General features: G+C 40.3%; 1 protein-coding gene across 1 annotated transcript in view; it reads right to left on the bottom strand.

Annotated features, from left to right (window-relative positions):
* Rme-8 (receptor mediated endocytosis 8) overlaps window positions 1-16,477 on the bottom strand; it is a 112,139-nt gene that overhangs the window by 45,024 nt on the left and 50,638 nt on the right. The window contains exons 14-20 of the mRNA XM_080285341.1: window positions 15,092-15,199; window positions 13,299-13,408; window positions 12,375-12,582; window positions 8,754-8,933; window positions 7,464-7,625; window positions 4,167-4,370; window positions 1,152-1,316 (exon numbers count right to left, since the gene is read on the bottom strand). Coding sequence (XP_080141467.1) covers window positions 1,152-1,316; window positions 4,167-4,370; window positions 7,464-7,625; window positions 8,754-8,933; window positions 12,375-12,582; window positions 13,299-13,408; window positions 15,092-15,199 — 1,137 coding nt within the window. The remainder of the gene's footprint in view (window positions 1-1,151; window positions 1,317-4,166; window positions 4,371-7,463; window positions 7,626-8,753; window positions 8,934-12,374; window positions 12,583-13,298; window positions 13,409-15,091; window positions 15,200-16,477) is intronic.

Raw genomic sequence — 16,477 nt, forward strand, 5'->3', positions numbered from 1 at the left:
ATCACATTCAGACTACCACCAAACAATTATTTTTAAAGTTTGGACTCCTACTGGTAAAGGGTTAATGCAATCACACTAAAATGACCAAGCATGAATCCTAACTTACATTAACACACCTTCACGGTATCAAGCCTCTTAAGTTTTAGCTATGCTTTGATTTTCGTACACATATTGCAACAATCTCTTGTGAATATAAAGTGATTTTCTCTCCTAACAAAAAGAGGAATTGCCAATCCCATAGTACCCCCTTCAAGGTGTAGGGGTCTGAGGCTAGGATAATGCAGTTCAATATATATATATAAGGGTAAGTGACCAGTATACTTCCCCTGTTGGCATTACATGATTGATAAAAATCTAATAATACTTATAAGCATTGCTAGACTCTCTTGGACTGGATCACACTTACAGCTCAACCACAAGGCACCTTTTATTACAGGAATTTACAAAAATTGTACTGCAAAACAGTGCCTCCTCTGCTCTAAATGACTGCAGCGGGTGTGACATGTGGAAGATGCTACTGGATTGTGAGGTGGTAGGGATAGAAGCACAGACAAACACAGAAGAAGAAAATGCGAGACATAGAAAGTGGGATATGAGAAACAAAGACACTTATTTACAGTCAGGGAGAAAAGTTTGTCCTATGTTTCACCTCTTCTGGTTCTCATTTCCTTTTGTTGGTAAATATTTTTAAGCTAAGAGAAGCTTGATTTGTTTTTCTACTCACAAATGATGCTTTCTACTCTAAAGCATCAGGGAGGAAAGTAATCAATATGCCTTACGTGTGAAGCAGAAGCAGTGGAACGATGGCTAAACTCCTGTCCTGATTATACACTGGTTGTAAGAGACATAAGAGTTGTTGTTGTTGTTGTTACTTAACTCGTCTGGCTGGCTGAGCAGACCCATCAGCCACAGGCAAGCAACTGCTTCTGTAGGGATCCAGCACCCCCCCCCTGTGGTGGACTATGCCTCACCAGGGGCAAACCAGGGTCCTTCCCACAGCAAAGTGCAGGGAATAGAAGATTTGGTTCCAGGGTGGATACCACAGCTGTTACACAAAAGGTTCACAATGCCACTACATAAAGGCTCCTGAACAGCACCATAAGAATATGAATTAAACAGGAAAATAATGTGAATAAAATGTCATACTGTACCTCTTCTGCTCTAAATGACTGTTGCATGTGTGACATGTGGAGGAAGCGTCCAATTGGAAGAAGATTAGAACCCATATACATGAGGATGAAGTAGAACACTCCTGTTGTGTACACTGTTGACATATGAGGGTTGTCCTGCATGATCTCCACTAACAGTATTGAGACCTGTCGACAGAAAAAGGAATATTCAAAGCTTTATTGTTTTCATATCAGCGGAGTGAAGTAACGGTGTTGATACCTGTGGTGAGAAAATAAAATGTTCAAAGCTTTATTGCTCTAATAATTACAGACAGAAATAAAAGTTCAAAGCTTAAGTCTTGATACCCATGGAGAAGAAAGTTCAAAACTTTACTGTCTTGATACCTATGGAGAGAGAGAGAAAAAAACATATTCAAGATTACTGTCTGCATGTTTGTAAAGAGAGAGAGAGAGAGAGAGAGAGAGAGAGAGAGAGAGAGAGAGAGAGAGAGAGAGAGAGAGAGAGACAGACAGACAGACAGACAGAGAGAAAAAAAAAACGGTAGTTAAAAGCTATATTATCTCAACTGTAAGTGTGGAAAATATTCAACTTGCTCAACTCATTCCATACAATGCCATCTTTTTCACAGCTTTTTCTTACTGCAAGTATACAAATTTTTTCAACAAAAGAGTGAATATTGATGAGATGCAGTTTAGGTTTATGCCAGACAGGCGGACCACTGATGCCATATTCACTGTTTGACAGCTTCAGGAAAAATATATTGGTAGGAGAAGGGATCTGTATTTTATTTTTGTTGATTTGGAAAAGGCCTTTGAAAGAGTCCCTAGAGAGGTGGTGAAGTGGGCAATGAGAAAGCTTGGCTTGGAGGAGTGGCTGGTTAGGGCGGTTATGGTTATGTATGAGGGTGCTTGCACCAGGTAAGAGTGAATGAAGATTTGAGTGATGAGTTTTCCATGAATGTTGGTGTGCATCAGGGGTCAGTTTTGAGTCCCATGTTGTTTATCATGGTACATGAAGCCCTCTCATGTGACTTTAGAAACAGACTCCCGTGGGAGATGTTGTATGCTGATGATTTTGTGTTGATTGCAGAGAACGAAAGGGAGGCGGAGGAAAGGTTTAGGAAGTGGAGAGATGGTATGGGGCACAAGGGCTTAAGGGTATATGCAGATAGTACAAAAGTGATGATATCCAGGTTGGTGGCGGTACTGTCAAAGACAAGGGAGAGTGTGCCATGTGCAGTTTGCCACAAGGGCGTGGGAAGTAATTCCATCTTGTGAGGTGTTTGTGATAAATGGGTGCACAAGAGATGTAGTGTCATCAGAGGTAGACTGCGAGATAATGCTGATTTTATGTGTGAGGCGTGTCAGGGAGAGCAGCTGGAGATTGTCAAGGGTGAAAGGATTGAACTTGCTGGTGAATCTCTTGAGTGTGTGGAAGGGCTTTGTTATTTGGGAGACATGTGTGCTGGATGTGGGGCTGGAGCTAGCTCTGTGGCTAGGGTGAGAAGTGGTTGGAAGAAGTTCAGGGAGCTCTTGTCTCTTCTGACATTGAGAGGACTCTCCCTATGTGGTAAGGGGTCTTTGTATGCAGCATGTGTTAGGAGTGTAATGCTGTATGGTAGTGTGACCTGGGCACTAAAGGAGGAGGATATTTGCAGGCTCAGACGTACGGAAGTGACAATGATTAGGTGGATGTGCAGTGCGTCCCTGCATGCAAGGCCTGGGGGGGCTGGGTTTACAATGGAAGAGTTGAGAGGTAGGATGGGACTGAAGTGTATTGGTGTTGTGATGAGGAGAGGTAGATTGAGATGGTTTGGACATGTGGAGAGGATGGGGGATGATAATTGGGTGAGGAAGGTGAGAAGTGTTAATATTGGGGGTGGGGTTATGAGGGGTAGACCAAGAAAGACATGGGATGAGGTCATTAAGTGTGACCTCAGGGTTAAGGGACTGAACAGGGAGGCTGCAATAGATCGTGCAGCATGGAGAGCCGCCATTAGGTGACCAAGGTCGACGCATACAAGCATGTTGGAGCCTTTAAAAAAGAAAACGATAAAAATGAAAATGAGCCACCTGGTGGTAACAGGGTATTATGAAAGCTGTAGCTCCACCTACCAGTTCACCAAGTCTTTCCAGTGCTGAATAAACCATCAGGAGATGCTGTAGGAAATACAATATAATACCAGTCTACAGCATGTCCTTGGGTTGAAATGGTTAAAAACAATATTCTTGGTGAAACTACGAGTTGTATTTCTATTAACTTCAAGGATATCATACTGCCTTTCCTCAACGATTCATTTTGCACATCACACTCAATCGGTAGAGAGGTGGCCTGCAGTCCTACCAGACCCAGGTTTGAATCCCCGCTGGGACAGGGATCAGTTTAAGGATTTGAATTTCATTAAATCTGACTTACTGATCTACCAAAAGACCTGTTAACATGTCGTAAAAATACCCCTGCTAATACCAACACACCAGCCCTGTATGAGACTGCACTAGCATGTATTCAATACAAACGGTGGGTGTTTGCACTGTAAGTGGTGACATAGGTTTAACTTGTAGATTTACAATAAAAGTCATTGTTCCTATTTAAAATATGAATTTTAAAAATACAGTAAAAGCAAATAAACTACTGTATATAACATATCAGCACAAACATGCCCCAACTCTACAGGGTTAGGTTTAAGTAGACCCACATCATTCTCATAAGGCCTATGGTATTTTCTACTGTGAGTTAACATGAAGAAGCCATTTATAATGGTACAGTATGTTTCTTTTACCGATGTACTGAAACAAATTGTGCTATTGGAGGAATAAGGTATGACATACACTGCATAAATTCAAGCAATTACAAACATCGTCATCATCATAATTACGAACAACATTATCTTGACCTATTTCCCAACTAAGGCTGGGGTAAAGCATTATCCTCCCAAAAAAGGAAAGATAACAATGTGAGAACTATCAAAGCATACACAATGAAATGGGCCACATCAACACATTACTCAGGTTTGATAAGACAAACCAGTGACCTACCTTCTCTACTAGCACCGGATCAAACGTGAGCAAGAGCTGGGTGATGTGTGGGAGAGAGATGGGGTCTGAGAGGAGGCGTTTGATGCGTGAGAGAGGACGTATTACAGCACCATCGTCGGTACGGGAGGGGAAGTATTTACACATGGTGATGAGCATGTTCAGGATCAACGTAGCAAGGTCACTCTCTGTCATCACTGCGTTACCCTGCCATTATAGTAAAAGGAAGGAAAACACCTATCAGTATGACTATTGGTGTTGTAATCTCTAACTCTTGTAGATGTGAACCCACTGGACTGCTGGTTGCGGTTGACCTTCTCCATCATCCTCCTACTGGGGGACAGAGAGGGAAGGATTTTTGCATAAAACGGCAGTGGAGTTGCCTGTGTATATCAGTGCTCCCATGTGAAGATGCTCCTCTCCTGCACCATTAATAAAAGAATCTTTGTTAAACAGTATGTTTAGCACGTCTCAAACTATCACAACTACTTGTATTTCCATTCAAATGGTACTGTAAACTGGAAGAAACTGGTAAATAATAAAAATTAATAAAAATACCATACCTGTACATCATTACTACTCAGTGGACTCAAAAAACCAAACAACTGCCAGCTTTCAAAACCTTAAGGCTCTTTTTTTACTGTATACTAACCCAAATTTTGGCTAGACATGGATGTAAACACCGCTGCAGTTCACTGATATCAAATGATCAAATATATAATCTAAAATTTACTGGCATCATCAGACTATTAAACACTTAACTAATGTGGGCCTAATTTACTGTATCTGTTTACTGAGATTCATAAATAACATGAATTAAGGCTGAAATCCATGCATTAAACATTATAATTTGGCTTAGCTATGAACAACACGGGCACTGGGAACAATGCACTTTGACACAATAATGAATACCTACAGTACATGTATCGTACAACAGTGTGGCTTGGTGAGTGTTAATTACTGTATACTGTATTAAAACTTTTTCTGAAAGCATTAAGAGACTCTAATCACTGTTCACCAGTCTCTATTTTTATTTCCTTAATTAAATAAATGCTACTATCACTGACAATAACAAAACCTAAGTCCATGATACAGTATGCTGAAGCTTCAGCAATGATAATGAGATCAGGTAGAGCTGACGTTTAACTCATACATGTGTGTTTTGTAGTGTTGTGGAGGGAAGCTTAGTACCTGGGCAGTTAACACAAATTTTGGTGGTGGAGTAGTGGATTACTTCTCCAACTGCGTGAGAATGGCCAATGACCTAAAACCAGCCAATGACTTAAAACCTATTTCAGGGGCAGAAAAAGATTATTATGTTAAACCCGCTTGTTAATTCAGGCTCTGATTATATGTTTAAATGACAAATATAGATGACAGCCTCCCTGATGAGCATAATAGAATGGCCCTTTAACAACTGTACTGAAAAATGTATCACCTGATATGGTGTTCCATGGGCCAAACTCAAAACGGACACTTTTGAACACTAGCTCTTCTTGCACTCTGCCAATTAATTTTCATTGTTATGTACAGGGTGCTGAAAACAAGACTGCTCTAACCTTCCCATGGTCATATCTTCCCTTGTACTTTATTCTAGCTACCACCATTTTTTGAAAATAAAGTAGTGAAATAAGCCATAACAACCAAGGCATGCCAATGCAATGTGCACTATGCTGTTACATTAACTACCCTATAAGTGGGACAACTCTAGTACTGCATTCTAGTTAATACTAGATGAATTCCCTCAACTGAGCTATAGGAACTTTAGGATGCTATTGAAGACAGATAAATGAACAGTAACATCAACTGAGAGGAAGGACAAATGAGGCTGCTAAACAAAAACACTTAAAAAGTGTTGATGCCTTCACATGGATGTGAAACTTTTCTTACCCAATTTCATCTATATTAACCCATTTGTGTGGTGTCCTAAATAGGGGACAGAACTAAGCAGTTTCAAGAGTTTATAAAGGGTGAAACCCCAGGGTACAAACCTATGAACGCTGCCACTATGTTGGCGGAGGGTGGTACACTTAGTACCCTTCCAGCAAAATCTCTCACACAGGAACCCTGGGCACCATTACGTTAAGTAGGCTCTAAATACCACATAACCTGCTTACTGACCATTTAATGTTAAACACATCTGTGAATATTATGATGTGATTATGACTCACTACTAAGTGTCTGTGTCAGCAAGGTGATTATAATAATGGAGAATACTGGTCAAAGTGGGTGGTTAGTTGGCATCTGAGAGGAAAGGGAAATTGGCAAGGATATAATCTTCCTTAGGCTAATAAGTATGAGCTGCACAGCTTTGCACCACATACAGTCAACCCTCAGCTTACATGGCCTACTGATAAGCTCTCCAAAGACATACCCTACTATACAGAAGTGAATCCATCCATCCATCCATCATCCAATCCTACTTTGCCCCATGAGGAGCGTAGGAGGCCAGGGCTAGGCACTTGGTCCCGACATTTAAGATGAGAGTGACCAGCCTCACTCATCCCTAAGTGGCATTGCATGAGCAATCAACCCCAACCACCCCTTGGATATAAACCTTCACCAGCTCAATCCGATTGGAGCGCAATAATTACCCACTAAACCACCAGGCACCAAAATTTGGTTATATGGTTACCACCTAGCGTAGTAAATGGTTTCCTGATGTACAGCAAACCATTTGGCGTGTCACTCAGTGTAGAGTCACCCACAGGCAGAAGGAAGAGGAAAGAATGAAGGAAAAAAAGACAGAAGAGGGAGTGTAATGTCACCCGTACAGAAGTGAAAAATATGTAAAATACTAGTCTATATTCTAAGTGCTGTTGGAGACTTTGCAGCACCTCTTTTTTAGTAATTCATCATATTACATTTCAATATCATACTGTATGTTACTGATGCAAAGTATGCTGATATTAAAATAATATAGCCAGTGCATAACACCCAAAAGAATGGTCAGATGTAATATGCAACATAAATTAATAAGGTGTTACAAAGGTCAATCTGCCACACAAAATATGAGCCAATGCCATTAAAAACAAGTTGAGGCTGGGGCTGACCTCCAGCATGTCTTAGACAGTGCTAGGGGATAGCCTGGAACCCCTCAAATCTGTTAGTTATTATCTGAGGAGGATACCAATTACTTATCTAATGCGGTGTCAGAGCCGCCAAAGGAGTAAACAGGTCACTTTTGGTTCAATGGCACAAGAGAAATATGTGCACGTGGAAAATGTGTAAGCTGAGGGTCAACTGTGCATGGCAACAATTACTGCATTATAGTGTTTAATCAAGCTTTTAGTAACTCACAGTTGCCGCAAGTGACCATTTTAGCTGTGGAATATTTGCGAGAGGCTGCCATCCATCCATACCCTGAGCCCAGCACAATGTCTTTGGAGTCAGGGTACTGTTGGCCCAAAAATCTTTTAGTTCTTTGAAGCTGTAGGGTCCTGCCCGGTCCTTGTTGGTGCCCTGTAAAGGTAAAATGAAATGGCATGATCATTTGTAATATACTGCACTGTGATTGTAGCTCTACTACGTGAAATTAAATAGGTTGCAGCGAAAATGAATGACCAAGAGATATCACCATACTGAAGGTACCCTAGGCTTGGTGTGTTAACTGGCTGCATCAAGGAAGTGGGGCACGACCTGCTTGTCCCAGTTATAATAGATAAGCCAATCAAGGTACCAGACTGGGAAACATTAGAGTGATATCTCCTTCACTCATGGTGCTCCGTTCTTTAGCACCCTCTCCGGTTACAGTACACTACATCAATCTCATCAACACAAACTGGGTACCATGATATCCTCTGTATTTCATTCATGGTACTTTCAGAAAATTTAGCTAACTTCAGAGAGCTTCCTTATACATAAGGATAAAAATATTCTCCATTAACTCCTTCCATACAATGATGTCTTTTTTCATATTTATCTTACTAAGGTCAAATAATTTACTTCAGCTTAAACTTACTTCCAGCATAGGAGTTTGGCTAAAAATATGCTTGTTCATTGACCCTTTCAACCCAATGTTGCCTCTTTTATTTTTATTCTTAATAATATCATACAATTTACTTTCCTCACAAATTCCTTGTTACAAACAGGTTAATTTCTTCAATAGGATGACATATTTTTATATCTAATTCTTGCCACCACCAAACTCTTTTACTCGGTTTAGATAAACTTTTCAAACTGTAGGAATTTAAGAAGGCAACATCTTATCCCTCCAGTTTGAAAAAAAATCTCTCTAACCTAAATAAAACTGTCTGGGAGATGTATACATAAAAATTTAAAAATATGTCGTTGGACTGATCTGAGAAAAAACAAAGTAATATGTTAAATGCTTCTGTACAATTATGTCTCTCTCCTTTTTTATTATTTATTCTAATTTAGGCCATAAAATTTACCTGCACTTTAAAATAGGCTGAAAATACTCAAAGTTGTTGGTCACTAACCTGATAATCATACTGGGATAAAAATGTTCTTCATTACTCCTTTCTGTATGATGATGTCTTTTTTATACTAATTCTTAATGAGGCCATGAATTTTACTCCAGCACAGAAATTCCCTGTAGCAGAGAGCTAAAAATGGTTGGCCACTAACCTGATAATACCATTCCTTCTCCGAGTCCCGTGCCATGTCAGCACCAGCCTCGATTACATTGGTTTGGGTGGGGGTAACTGCACGGCTGATGTGCAGATGGGCCAGTGTTAGGAGGTCTGTCAACACTCGCACACCTCCTGCTTCCACCACTTCACGAACGTTGCCCTTCTCCAGGATCAACTGAATCAAAAAGGCACAATCATCATCAGCATCATCACAATCTGTCATCATTATGAGTAGTCAGGGCCTAAGTCTAGATCATTATATAAAAGGTTAGATGAAGGCCTCCAATCACCTCCTCTAGCCAGAACTTGTGGAAGGGAGTCATTATAACAAGGGTAATCTAACCACTAGACCACCAGGTTAATGAAGTAGGTGGTCCTTAAGGACTGTCATTTTTTATCCTTTGCAATTAAGTTCTCAGTAAATTACCAAAAGGTTGCCCATTAAGGTACTTTTGCAATTCTGATATTACCAATTTCCCTTAATTTACAGTACCAACTGCATGAACAATGTTAAGATACACTGGAACACATTCCTCACATACACAAGTGCTTAAGGCTGTGTTTGTAAATCTACGAGCAGGAATTTATACTGACACCCACAATTTTTAGTTACCAGTATTTACAGAACACTTATGACTGTTAACTGAGATTAGTCTGCATCACACATTACAGAGTGTAGTTAGCTAACTGTCATAAAAATATGGGACTTGTCCATACCTTTGCGCTCTCAGCTTTATTATTGCATAGGACTAAGTCTGCTGTATATTCTTTCAAGGTGTACTACTAATTCAGAAGTGGATTGGAATAAGAAATGGAAAAACGTTTATAAAAACCTGTTAACTATTAAAATTAATAATGGGCTTTAAAAATCTCCAGACAAAGCTGATACTGGATATAATTTCTCTGACAGGTTAGTACAGATATAAAAAACAAAAATAAGAACTTTACAGTACCCAAACAAACTTAACATTCTCATGGCTGAATGTTTTTGCATAATAATTACATTTCAGTTAACGCTGGCTAATTTATTCAGCTAATACTGAGCCACAGGACACAAACTACTAATTATGGTACCATTCACTCTCTCATGTTAAGAGGAACTCTGTTATTTCTATTTCAGCCAATGCCAGACAATATAATTTGGTTGAGATGGAATCACAGAAACCTGAGTGTTACGAGCTATAATATACACAGCTGTCATTGTAAGTGAGAATGGTCTTCCATAACACTGTAACTTTTTCCTGACATAATATGTACACTAAGAGACCCTGGCAATTTAACTTTACAGGTCGCAACCTAGTGCTGGAGAGGGCTGCCTTCACATGGTGGCACTGACATAACCAGTTATAAAAAACCTCAACTCCCTCCCTAACCACTAAAGGGGAACGGTGGAGTGCCTAAGAAGTGCAAATTCATCCTGCATTCAATAACTGATTTCATACTTCGATGAGCTTGGGGTTAAATCAATAACAGTTGCAAGGGAACTTCAATGCACAATTTTTTGTGTAATCTAATGTGAATTTAATGGCAAAAATTACAGTAAATAAAGATTATTTAGAGGACTTAATGTACAAAAACTTCATACACAACCAAATCCCATCATGCTGAGAAACAAAAGGAAGCAATCTCTCTCCACCTTTCCCAAGGTGCGAGCAAGCATTGTGATGATGTAACAAAAAAGGAGGAAATGGGGTGCTTTCAAAGCTAGTATTCCGCTAGACGGCTCCACTGTAGCAGTAAACACATTCCCCGCACTGTTTAAAAAGCATATTTTTCTTTGTTAAATATCTATACTGTTGTGTGAAAATGTGGATCATGGTAATGTCACATGCCGAAATATAAATAATACAAATAGAACACGTATATATAACGTATCGTGAAGTGTTTACATTTATCATAAACGGAAATTAAAATATCACTGATGGCACGTGATGGCAACTCGTCCTTCCAGTGACCCTATATTATTTAATTTCTGCTACATTTAGTGCAAATTTGGTTCTTAATACATTGTCTGTTCAGACTGTAAAGTACGCCTAGTGGGTATCTAGACTCATCCAGTTTCTATGTGGGCAGAAATTTAATGTTGAGTAAATACTGGCATTCAACATTTTGCTCGCTTCCTTCACGCATGCGCACCACAAGACAGTCCCGTGTTTAAGTTTTTTCACGAGGGATGTCGTTTCCACGAAAAATTTTATTTTGATGGCGTGTAATGTCACGGATTCACTCTGAGTAGAAACAAGCTAAATTCATAACATTCGTCATTGGTTCATAAGTGACTATGTACAGGCATTGTGTTTCACTGAGCGATATCTTTGTGATTGTCATTCCCACATCTTGCCTCTCTAGCTGTTAACTAAGCTACGCCCATTTCTCATGTCCCTGTACCCGACGTTGGTTACATTACTGTCGTAAATGGACACACCCACAAACACACATAGTTCAGTAATGTGAGTTCCTGACTGTTGAGCTGAGAGAGAGAGACCTTCCTCTGCATCTTCCTTGCACCATGAGTGAGTCATATTCATATGTATCATTGTAGCTTTTTGTAAATAAAGTGTTAGTGAAGTTTTGTCTTTTTCTGTTGAGAACTAGTGGTTATTTTAATTTTTACATTTCACCAAGTGCCTACCAAATAAATACCTTAAGGTCATCTTATCATCAATATCTCACACACATTGCCCCCTCTAGGCAAGTCCCTAATGGTATGGTCATGTGAGAACTGTCTCCAGGCCACCTGTCCACACACATATGTTTGTAAGATCTTCCACTGACTGAGTCAGTAGCTTGTGCACATACCAGTCCTCTTGACCTGGATGCAATCTCACTCGGGGTAGACATTTAAGAGGATGCAGTAGCATTTACTCGTCATGTGTTCTCACATATATATATATATATATATATATATATATAAAATCGTGAATACTGAACTTGACTCCGTGTGAATCATGTGGATCACTTGGAGGCGATGTCTTGGCTTGTGTACCTTCCACAGTCGTCTGTCCTCGGTGAGACCGGGCAAAGAATGACCCGTAAACGATCTTGGTTTTGGGACGGTTCCTCAGACCGGATGATTTTTGATGGTGAATGCCAGTATTTACTCAACATTAAATTTCTGCCCACATAGAGACTGGATGAGTCAAGATACCCACTAGGCGTACTTTACACTCTGAAAAAACTATGTATTAAGAATCTAACTTGCACTAAATGTAGCAGAAATTAAATAATATAGGACCACTGAAATGGCGGATTGCCATCACATGCCATCAGTGATATTTTAATTTCAGTTTATGATAAATATAAACAATTCATGATACGTTTTATATACGTGTTCTGTTTGTATTATTTATATTACGGCATATGACATTACCATGATTCACAATTTCACACAACAGTGTAAATACTTAACAAATAAAATTATGCTTTTTAAACAGCGCGGGAATGTGTTTACTGCTACAGTGGAGCCATCTGACGGAATACTAGGCTTTTCAGAAGCACCCCATTATGATGAGAACTTTCTATACATCCACTTGAAAGACGCTCATACTCCAACTTACTGTGACAGAGCTGGCGGTCTCTTTACCAATTATAAATTTCAAATAGAACCAAATCCTACCTTATTGAGAAAGAGCAGGAGACGGTCTCTCTCCAACTTATCCGAAGTGCGTGCCAGCATAGTGACGATGTAGCGTGTGTCGTTGAACTGGCCGATGTCGGAGTGGTGCAGGCCATACACCAGCGCCATGGCTTGTAGACACAGGCACTTCATAGCCACCTTGGGTGTCAGCAGAAACCGGTGATACAGGTCATTGAAGAACTCGTACCTAAATGAAAATGATAATAGCCGGTATGTTATTACCCATGAAATTGTCTTCGTCATCATCATCATCGTCTCTTTCTCCCTACCAAAGGATGCAGTATGGTCAACAACAATAATTCATCACCATGATCATAATAATAAAAGTCATCATCATGCTGACCTCTTTTTTAACACCTGAAGATAGGGTGGGGTAGAAACCACAAAAAAAAAAAAAAAAAAAAAAAAAAAAAAAAAAATCACCATCATGACTTTTTACATTTTTTTATCACTCCAAATGATGGGTGAGGTAGAGTCTATAAAATGAGGAAAAAGAAAACCAAAAAGAATGAGTATCTACAGCATGCCCAGTGAAATGGTCCAGACACCCATTTACTCACCATTCAAACCCCTGGAACCCTGACTCCACCTCACATACCTAACCATCCACATACATTTTTTTTTTATTACCCTTTACAGAAGCACTTCACATTAACCACCAGACTGAGAAGTCATCACCATCAATCACCCTCGTCATTATCATCGCAACCCTTTTCCCACCTAAGGATGAGGTGAGTCTACATCCAGAAAGCAAGAAAGGTGGAAACATTATTGTGGGAAAATTAATCAACAGTATGCCCAGTGAAATAGGCCACACACTCATTCACTCACCATTCAAGCCACAGAATAATTATAATACTACTATTATATACTAATAATAAAATAATAATAATAATAACTCACGACTTTCTGATAGGTGAATCATCTTCTGATGTGGTGCTTTCCTGCTCTAGTAGAATCCGGAGATAATAATCACCAATCTTGATTTCATCTTTAAGTGATGGATAACTGACCTGAGAAACATTATACCATACCATTTAGCTACTCAATGAAGCAACACAGCATACTGAAGTACTGTATATGCAAGTTGACTAAAACTGACATTACTTTAATAAAACTCTACTATTAATATAAACTCACACATAAATAATATGCTATCTATCTATCTATCTATCTATTGCCAGACGCCTCAATCCCGTTTGGGGTGGCCACAAACAAATCGCCTCCAAGTCGCCCTGTTCCCCGCCATTTCACTCCCCTGCTCCCAGCTCACATGTATACCACAGTTTAAGACAGAGTGTAAATACAGTGCCTGATAATACTGGAGCTGGTTAGCCACGGAATAGTAAGAACGATGTTACTGTACAGCGTGATTCACCACTCTGAGGTACCACAATATGATGAGTATATCCATTACTAACAAAAATATTTTGTATCTATGGAGTTTCATTCAAATATGCTCATTAGTCTATCTATATAGATAGATACACTTACGAACATATTTAAATGAAACTCCATATACACTATACAAATTTCAGTCCATATCAAACACATACTACATTTGAGAAACCCTGCAACATTTGAAATGAAAGAGGCACCAGTTCATCAACTGCACTGATTCAATGATCATGCCGCACTTGACAACAAACCATGTATTTCTTACTCTCCCGACATAACTCATGGGATTCTTTTTCCGGGCAATGAGGTCACTTTGACAGGAATTTATTTAAAACAAGCCTTGCATATTTGATTGGCTAATGAAAACATTAAGAAAAATGAAGATGCCGCACTTGACAACAAACCATGTATTTCTTACTCTCCCGACATAACTCATGGGATTCTTTTTCCGGGCAATGAGGTCACTTAGACAGGAATTTATTTAAAACAAGCCTTGCATATTTGATTGGCTAATGAAAACATTAAGAAAAATGAAGCAATCCCAATGGATTTGTTGTAATGGAAATTCTCTAGTTTGGAACACCATGAAACTAAGTACCTGTACTAAGTTTCATTTCAACTGGTTTATTGTCAACAAAAATAATGAAATTATTCTAGTACCTTAGACTAGTGAATCATTCTGTACTATAAAGAAATGTACTCTGGGGTACATAGGTTCTGCTATCATTTCACCCCATCTACTTCCCAAATTCCTCTGCTGGCTAATATTCTTAAGCTAAGAGAAGCCTGGTAAGTTTCTCTGCCCAAAGATGATGATGCTCTCTGACAGGGTACATTATGGAGGAAAGGGATAGACATATCCTGAGAGTGAAGTAAATGCAAAGGACTAACAGGTGCACATTTATCCATGACTGTACTACAGGTATCTATCAGCCAAACCTATACTGTCCCATCAGAAGCAGAGGGCTAGGCTACTTTCTCCCAATAATTAAGGCAGGAGTCACCACATGCTTTCCCCTGAGTGGCATTATGTAAAAATAAATCCCATCTATCCCTCAGCTATAAACCCTTATGGACCACATCCCACTGAAGTGCCAAACCCACTACCATAGACCACCAGGCAATTATTTGGTTACGTGAATATTACCAAAGTAGTATAGCAAATGGATTCCTTGGCTTTGAGAAACCATATGGCTGTCACTCGGAGTTGAGTCACCTGAAGGAAGTGTTATATCAAGTGGGTGGATGGTGGATGCCCCATTAACCAGAAAATATATGATTTAATCCTAATAACTAACCTCAAACTCTTGATGGTTCCATGCGATCACCATGGACCCTCTGACATCTCTGTCTTCATTAAAGGCTCTCATCTCTGCTTCAAGAGCCACTCTCAATTCTTCTCGAGTCTATAGAAAGAAAAAAATGTTACTGGTGCTTCATGAAGCTCCCTGTAATTGATGGGACACTATTCCTAAATATACATACAGTATATATATATATATACAGTACTGTAATCCCCATACTATCCGGACGCCCACTTTCCGGACATCCCCACTTACCGAATATTTTGGTCCCGGGATCCAATATTCCCAAAATGGGCCAAAAATTGCAAAAAATTAGAAAAAAATTCGACCTTTCCCCCCCGTAATTTGAACTTGGTGCGCGCAGTGCGGACCAGCGGTGTTTTGGTGCATAGTTCCGCCACCGTCAGCTAGAGCGCCCCTGCATCCTCCCCACTTACCGCCTGTCTCTTGTTGTGAGTGCACGCTCGTCATCATGGCTCGCTTTTGTGGTGGTGCCTTACCTGCTGCAGGCTCTGCTGCTGCTCTCCTGCCTCTTGTTAGTGTGTGTGATGATGGCCCCGCCGCCTGAGAAGAGGAAGAGAGTGGTTTTGACTCTGGAGAAGAGGGAGATATTGGACAAGGTGGATGCAGGATGGTCAACCTCACAAATCTTCTGTGAGTTTAACCTGCCCCAATCTACTTTGTTTGATATCAAGAGATCCCGCGACAAACTCGTCGACTTCTCGTCGAAGAACAAACGCAACGTGGAGAGGAAGATGATGTTTACTCCCTGGTATGCTGAAGTCGACCACTCCACATTGATTTGGTATCGACAGCAATGTGCTGCTGGTGTGTGGCACGAAGCTTAAGGCTGCTGCTGAGAAGTTCGCAAGGCTTCACGACGCCCCAGACTTCAAGGCATCCGAGGGTTGGCTCTTTGAGTTCAAGTTACGACATGGCCTTACCAACTGTAAGGTCCATGGCGAAGCTTTGGACGCCAACGAGGATGGAGCAGAGGAGTTTCGGCACAAGGTGAAGTGCTTGATCAACAGGGAGGGCCTCACTCTCAGTCAAGTCCACAATGCTGACAAAACTGGTTTATTCTATTGCTCTTTGCCAACGAACACTCTAGTTGAGGAGACGAAGAAGCGTGTACCTGGCCGCAAGCCCTCCAAGCAACGGATATCTGCTTTGTGTTGTGCCAATGCTAACGGCATGCACCGACTTAAGCCCGTTATTATTGGCCGTGCAAAGCAGCCTCGGTGTCTTTGTGGGGTGATGGATGTCCTTCCTGTCGTTTGGTACCATTCTTTGAAGGCATAGTTCACTGCCCACATCTTCAAAGACTGGTTCCACCGCCATTTCGTCAAGGAGGTCCTCCACTACCAGACGAAGACACTG

This window comes from Coenobita brevimanus, chromosome 105 (assembly GCF_032717465.1).
Source record: "Coenobita brevimanus isolate Jiangsu-jjx chromosome 105, ASM3271746v2, whole genome shotgun sequence".
Taxonomy (NCBI): domain Eukaryota; kingdom Metazoa; phylum Arthropoda; class Malacostraca; order Decapoda; family Coenobitidae; genus Coenobita; species Coenobita brevimanus.